Source organism: Gadus macrocephalus, chromosome 4, assembly GCF_031168955.1.
Source record: "Gadus macrocephalus chromosome 4, ASM3116895v1".
Classification (NCBI taxonomy): Eukaryota; Metazoa; Chordata; class Actinopteri; order Gadiformes; family Gadidae; genus Gadus; species Gadus macrocephalus.
In genome coordinates, this window is record NC_082385.1 from 16,677,166 (window position 1) to 16,684,651 (window position 7,486).

General features: G+C 47.0%; 2 protein-coding genes across 2 annotated transcripts; one reads left to right on the forward strand and one right to left on the reverse strand.

The window, feature by feature from the left end:
- Positions 1 to 1,540: 1,540 nt before the first annotated feature.
- On the forward strand, positions 1,541 to 3,643 carry ch25hl2 (cholesterol 25-hydroxylase like 2). The gene has a single exon (XM_060050572.1). It carries the CDS (start codon positions 1,718 to 1,720, stop codon positions 2,648 to 2,650), a length of 933 nt encoding a protein of 310 aa, XP_059906555.1. The 5' UTR covers positions 1,541 to 1,717; the 3' UTR covers positions 2,651 to 3,643.
- Positions 3,644 to 5,165: 1,522 nt separating this feature from the next.
- On the reverse strand, positions 5,166 to 7,169 carry f2rl1.2 (coagulation factor II (thrombin) receptor-like 1, tandem duplicate 2). Its single transcript, XM_060050571.1, has 2 exons — positions 6,964 to 7,169; positions 5,166 to 6,719 (listed from the first exon to the last, which is right to left on the reverse strand). The coding sequence occupies exons 1-2, from the start codon at positions 7,022 to 7,024 to the stop codon at positions 5,629 to 5,631; spliced, it is 1,152 nt and encodes a 383-aa protein (XP_059906554.1). The 5' UTR covers positions 7,025 to 7,169; the 3' UTR covers positions 5,166 to 5,628.
- Between the last annotated feature and the right edge of the window lie 317 nt (positions 7,170 to 7,486).

Below are 7,486 nucleotides of genomic sequence, written 5' to 3' on the forward strand. Positions count from 1 at the left end.
CTCAATGATCTGTCTCTCTACCATCTAATCCCTAACTGCTCCTCAATGACCTGTCTCTCTACTCACTGTCTAACCCCTACCTCCTCCTTAATAACCTGTCTCTGTACTGTCTAACCCCTACCTTCTCCATAATGACCTGTCTCTGTAATATCTAACCCCTACCTTCTCCATAATGAGCTGTCTCTGTATTAACTGTCTAACCCCTACCTGCTCTTTAATGAACTGTCTTTGTACTGTCTAACCCTTACCTACACTCTAATGAACTGTCTCTCTACTGTCTAACCCCTACCTTCTCCTTAATGACCTGTCTCTGAACTGTCTAACCCCTACCTGCTCGTCAATGACCTGTCACTGTACTGTGTAACCCCTTCCTCCACCTTAATGATCTGTCTCTGTACTGTGTAACCCCTTCCTCCTCCTTAATGAATGAAAGTCAGTGAATTGTGCTGTGGATCAACGCGTGTGATAAATGACTAAATTGGTAGTCGCTCAGAGGTTGAATAATAATATAAAATAATTACATGAATAAAAATGCAATGAATCAATGCTTTAACAAAATATAAGCTTTCCCAATATAGACAATAAATATCACATAATTTATTTTTGTTACATATCCACAAAGCAATTCCATCTTATTACATAACATCTTCATAACATTGATTCATTAACTTTAATCATAAGATTATCTTAATAATAAACTTCCTCCATGGCACACCATAGGAACATGAACAGTGGGGGGCATTAGCTGCTTTCCAGGCTTCAACAATGATGGCTCTGTGTGTCAGCGGAGCCACCGCCTTCCTTCTCTACATCAGCTGAACGGCGCTTTTCAACTGATCCTGGCTGTGACAGTTCCGACAGAGTGTTATGATTAATGACTTGTAGACTGACTAGAATTACTAAACCTGCTGCGAGTGTGCGACTGTATGTGTGTGTATGCACGCACATGTGTGTTTATGTGTGTGCACTAGTGTGTTTGTATTTGTGTGTGTGTGTGTGTGTGTGCGCGGACATGTGTGTGTGTGTGTGTGTGTATGTGTGTGTTGGCAACAGTGTGTGTGTGTGTGTGCATGCACATGTGTGTGTATGTGTGGGTGCCTGTGTGTGTACCTCTGTGTGTGTGTGTGTGTGTGTGTGTGTGTGTGTGTGTGTGTTTGTGTGTGTGTGTATGTGTGCATACATGTGTGTGTTTGTGTGTGTGGGTGCCTGCGTGTCTGTGCATTTGTGTGTGCATTAGATAAGGGTGAGAGGATGAAAAGAAGCACAATTGTAAACTATCCCATAGACCTTAAGAGCTCCACAGCAGACTGAAGGAGGTCCTCAGAGTGACGGCTCAGGTCTCAACTCCAGGCCCAGTAGTGGAGGCGCTCCCTCCATGATCTGGGTCAGAGATGGGAGCTATTGTGGCCCGGGTTGTGAGTCCTGGCGGCAGTCCTGGTGCCATGAGAAAGAGCCCTTTAGTGAGCGCTTCTTTTGAGACACGGGGGTGGGCTGGTATGGGGGGTGGGGCTTTACCATACATAAGACCAGCTAACGAGCTGCCCGTGCAATTTGGCACCGGCCACACCAGATGATCTGCTTCCTTTTTGTTTCTGCTCTCCATACACAAAGAAACCTTGATTCCCTTCGGAGTGTTATTTCCTTCCTTTCTGCAGCTGGCTCTTGGCTGTAGGTTCTCCTCGTGAAGCACAGCGTGCCGACGCTGCTGGATCCAGACATGAGCAGCAGCAGGGCGCTCCGCAGCAGCCCGGACGATCCGTCCTGGGTGCTGGACCTCGGCAACCTGACCGCCGCCCTGCTCCCCGAGGGCTTGGTCCTGCAGCCCGTGTGGGACCACCTCCAGCAGCACCATCAGCCCCTCCTGCGCAGCCCGCTGTTTCCCGTGGTGCTGTCCGTGTCCACCTACTTCGTCCTGGTGGGTCTGTACACCGGCCTGGACCTGTTGGCGCCCACCTGGCCCTGCGTCAACCGCTACAAGCTGCACCCGCAGCGCCCCGTCACCTCGGCCCACGTCTGCTCCACGCTGGGCGTGACGCTCTACAACCACCTCGTGTACATCTTCCCGGCCGCAGTGGCCCAGTGGCTGTGGCGGCCGGCCACTGGGCTGCCGCGCCAGGCGCCCACCCTCTGGGAGTTCCTGCTGGGGATCCTGGGCTGCACCGTGGTCTTTGACTTCCAGTACTACCTGTGGCACCTGCTGCACCACAGGGTGCCCTGGCTGTACCGGACGTTCCACGCCGTACACCACCAGTACAGCCAGCCGTTCAGCCTGGTCACCCAGCACCTGTCTGGCTGGGAGCTGTTCAGCGTGGGCTTCTGGGCCACGGTGGACCCCGTCCTGCTGCGTTGCCACTGCCTCACCGCCTGGGGCTTCATGGTGTTCAACATCTACGTGTCCACCGAGGACCACTGCGGCTACGACTTCCCCTGGGCCATGCACCGCCTGGTGCCCTTCGGCCTGTGGGGCGGCGCCCCCAAGCACGACGCCCACCACCAGAAGCCCGCCACTAACTTTGCTCCTTTCTTCTCCCACTGGGACTGGCTGGGGGGAACCAATACCTCCACCACCAGCAGCACCCTCTCAGGAACCACCCCCACCCTCAGCACAGAGGAGGAGGTAAAGGAGGAGATGAAGGGAAGGAAAGACTAAACTACAGACGATCCACCTTGTCCCTTAGATCACCTCTTAGACCCCCCCCTCACCACATTCTGTAGGTTCTCGTGGTTCTCATGAATGATCCTCCATTTGGCTCTATTCCTATTCCGTTGTTTTTACCAAACACTCTGACTTTAACGCTTTTTCAGGAATGGGTTTGTTTTTGATTATGCGTCTGGTAAGGGATTCATATAATCAGCTTGCATATTGACATACCTTTACATGATGTACTCATCTTTCATAGAGATGTTTGAGTTTCAGTGTTATTCTTGTATGTATTCTCTCAGGTTGTTTTTGCATTTGGTGTTGGGTGTTTTCTATGCTATCTCTTGAGAAAAAGCAGAACTACTTTCTGGAACCTGTTTGTGGAAATTATATTCCCTGTGTTTGCTCTTACTCGTCAAGCAGAAGCTTTTTAGTCACTAGAGAGACATTAAACATGTACTCTTTATGCTCCCTATCAGCGGTGAGCAGTCTTGCTTGCTCAAAATGCATGGACGGATGTCCTGGTGGCCAGTATGGGGTGTGGGGAAAATACTAATTAATTTTTGCTAACATTGGTTTGAAAGCTCTCATTAGCAGAAACCTTTCTAAAATTCACAAAAACAGGCACTGTCGTGATACATGTTTGTCAAAAATATTGCACATTGATGAATTTATAAACTTAATGTTGGAATTTGTTATTAATACAAACATATACTTGTGTTATTTCTTCTATTTATTTGAATGTATCTAATTGTTAAAACGATTGCCTATCATAATGATGAAAATATTTGAAAGCTCAAAAAAATATTTGAATACCTATTCAGTAGTATTTGACTGCTGAACTAAATTGAATCATCTAAACATATTGAGTACATGATATGAAATGAATCGATTTAGACAGCAGAGGTCGCTAGAGGCTTGATGAATATACAATTCTGCAGCTGCATAAGGTAGGCCTGCTTGTGTAGTTGAATTGCCCAATAATAAAATGGTTTTATTTTACCATCGTCATGATGGCGGACTCCTGAGCTTTATTCACCTTCATTTTTACCTCTTACATTTAATGAATTATAAGACAATACAATAGTCTACACGATGAGCCTAATGGGTGCATTTGACAGAAAATGTGTTCTGGTTGAAGCCATGCAATATAGCATATAAAATGCATTCAGACCTGTATTTGCCTGCCTACCTCTTTCGACCACATTCCTTTCTTTGTTTTCCCTTAGTTGGTTGAAACCTGCAGGACTGGTTTAACATGTTACCTCAAGCAGAACGGAGGTATACAGGCTGCAGCCTATTCAGGGCGCTCAGTGTGTGTGTGTGTGTGTGTGTGTGTGTGTGTGTGTGTGTGTGTGTGTGTGTGTGTGTGTGTGTGTGTTTGTTATAAGGATATAATTACAATCATTGCGTCTCTTATACACATTAACCATGTGCTGGTCTGCCCAGTGTTTTTACCTGCTCATCACCACCAGCAGTTTCTACGATACCACGGTCACCTAAGGCATTGCTGCCACCACCTCAAGAACGCACACAAGGGCGCACACATTTACAAAACATTGAAGTGCGTTAATCATCCCCGTTTTTCAATTGGGATTATGACAGCAATTTTCTATTTATTCAGTGATTTAATCTAGATTTAAGTGGTCAAACTAAAAATATAGGAAGGGGAACCTATCAGCCAGAATCACCTCCATGGCCTTACCAGCAACAAGAAACAAGTTAAGCAAATTACTGTCAGGGTGGCTGGGTCACATGACTCAGGGCTCGGTCACAACTTGCAAATTCAGGCACAGGCAAGAATAAGTATCGGTGCAAATATCTCAGTAATAGATAGAATAGATACGATAATGTCGCTACTGAATTGTTATTTGACTTGTTGACTTGTATTGACTTGTTCTGCTGATTACAGATTACCTGGCTATTACTACACTGAATACTAAATGCAACCCAATAAAGGGTGAGGCGAACCTTGGTGGCAATGAATCACCTGAGGGCCAGGCTTGCTGCGGGGCTTGGGAGCAGGGAAGGCGTGTTGCTCCTTCTTGCTCAACTTAAGTGAGACTGGTTTCACCTATTTACTGATTCTATTTTAAAGGTTTAAGACGACAGCATGTTTGATTCTTATCCAAATTCAAAACAAATCACAACCATTTCAGAGGTAAGGGAAGCACACATCTAAACAATAGTATATGTTAACAGGACATGAATCCAGATGAATAGACTGCCAGATAAATCTTGGACACAACCCCAAAACATTCCAGGGATTCCTTGACAACATTACCTCCTTAGGAAACCTACAAACGCTGTCATCATTCAGACGCTTAGAAAATGTGTTCAGTGACTCACGCCATAACATGTGGCCTGTTGCATAATAGTGACTATAGTTTCATTGAAACCACAGCCCTCTGATGTCATCATTTTGTTACAAAAATATTTATTAGACGCATCAAAGTCGCGTTCCCGATGGGACTGCTGACGCAAAGGAAGGGCCCAAAGTAAATAGACATAAAACAAGCAGAAATTAATATAATCCTTTGAAGTTTTCCAGTATTTAATTACAACGAAAAAGATAAATAAATAATCAGGGTATCTCACATTGTACCCCTAAATATACATTCAAAGTGAAATGATGAAGAGTCCTGGCTGCTGTTTACAGTCTTGTTACAGGCCTGCTGTTTACGGTGCTGGAATCATTAAAACATAAATAGCCCATATCTTCCATCTACATTGGTAACAATCATGGCTCATTTGTGTGTGCGTGTGCAGGGATTTCAGGCTCTTTCTATTGACCATAATAGTTCAGTCCTAGACGTGCTAAAACAACACTGAATCCACACGTCGCCGTGGTCATCACAGCTCTAGTCCCCTAAATAACAACAACAACGTGTCAATAGATGATTAGGATCTGGGTCAGGGTCATAATCGGGGTCAGGACCAGGGTCCAGGTCAGGGTAATGACCCGGGTCAGTCTCTTGGTTCCTCCTTCAGCAGCTGCTGCTCTGAGTGTTCCCCGAGTCCGACGTGTACGCCTGGCTCTTGCGGGAGTACTTCAGAGAGCTGAACGACACGCGCATCCGCTCCACAGTGCGGCTGCTGCGGCACAGCAGGGTGTTCTTGACGTGGTCGCGGAAGTCCTCCGACACAAAGTAGTAGATGAAGGGGTCCAGGCAGCTGTTGAGGCTGCTCAGGCACAGCGCCGTGACGTAGAAGGCATAAAAGTTGTTTTCCGAGCCGTCCTTCAGTAGCGAGTAGTGCACCACCAGCATGATGTTGCTGGGCAGGAAGCACAGCAGGAAGGTGAGCAGCACAGTGGCGATCAGCTGCACCGCCCGCTGCCGATTCTTGCTGGCGGCGCCGTCCCCCATGCTGCTGTCCAGCGAGCGCAGCAGTAGGACGTAGGCCACCACGATGAGCACGCAGGGCACCAGGAACACCACCAGCGCCGTGAACATGAAGTAGTAGTACGGGTACTGAACCGAGGGGAAGGGGTCCTTGCTGTCATGGATCACGCTGACGTCATGGCAGGTGGTGATGTTGGGGTCGGCAAGATGCGCCGTGTGCTCGTACAGATACAGGGGCGTGGTGCTGAGCCAGATGAAGGCCCAGATGCACGCACACACAATGACTGCCATCTTGTTGTTCTTGCGCTGTTGGGACAGAGGGTGGGCCACTACCCAGTACCTCTGCATGCTCAGGGAGGCGATGAACAGCACGGAGCAGTACATGTTGCCGTAGAAGAAGCTCACGTACAGCTTACACATGGCCTCTCCGTAGATCCAGTCGTTGCCGTTCAGATGGTAGGAGATTTTAAGTGGGATCCAAATGACAAACAGCAGGTCTGACAAGGCCAAGTTGGCCATGTAGATAGAGGAGGGGTGCTTCTTCTTAGTCCTGAATACGAAAACCCAGATAGCCATGGCGTTGGTGGGCAGCGCTACGGCAAATACAAAGATGTAGACGATAGGGAGGAAGACGGTGGTGAGACCACTCTGCAGGGCGTCTGAAGTCGCCTTGTCCACTTTGATCATTCCCGAATCTTCAGGATCCACACGTCCAAGGAAGCCCCGTCCAGTTCCTATTGGAAAGACTTACAATGATTACCCAGCTCCCTTTCTATAATATCCTACCTACTAAAGGTGACGAACTAACAATTTTAGGCAGACAATGATTAAATCAACGACGTTAATTAAATGAAGACGTATTAAGCCTCGGTAATTGTGCGAGTAAAAAAGCGAGCCGTCTCTACGGGACGTCGCGATGCAGAGGACCATAATTAAAGATCACATAGGAAGTAGACAAAGGAGTATGAAAATAACTACCTGGAATCGCGTTTGTTATCGTAATCCAACTCAACAACACTAATGTTGTTATCACGGCCATGCTGTTCAAATAAAGTCAAGGAGTGTTAAGTCTCACTGAAGAATCCGAGACAGTGGCGGTCTTTTAACTTCGATACTTAAACCCACCAACACCCCACCGTAACCTCAGGCATACGGCTTCAGGGTCGCCTACCTGTATCACGTCATGGAGGTGGAGGCTCCGCCCCTCGTCGAGTTTCCGGTCCATAGAGTCATGTTGAACGCTATTCAATATTTATGGAGCCTAAATGGTTCGAATAACACTATTATCCATTCTATTATGGGCAATGGTTCAATGGTGTGTCAAATAACGGGAAACCAAACTGATCTCCCAATTTTCCTCATTTGCGTTGACTATCTGATGACAAAAACAAAATCGATTTGGGCAATGTGATTTATTTAAAGAATATAGGATCTCACGTATATCGACGAAAAACGAAACAGTTACAACAACATGCCTAATTTACACAATATATTTGCGGTT

What these genes read in the sequence shown, in the direction of transcription:
- ch25hl2 (XM_060050572.1), top strand. Translation starts at nt 1,718, where the DNA reads ATGAGCAGCAGCAGGGCGCTCCGCAGCAGCCCGGACGATCCGTCCTGG.
- f2rl1.2 (XM_060050571.1), bottom strand. Translation starts at nt 7,024, where the DNA reads ATGGCCGTGATAACAACATTAGTGTTGTTGAGTTGGATTACGATAACA. An exon ending in GATAACAAACGCGATTCCAG is followed by an intron (nt 6,720 to 6,963) that starts GTAGTTATTTTC and finishes TCTTTCCAATAG; the next exon opens with GAACTGGACGGGGCTTCCTT.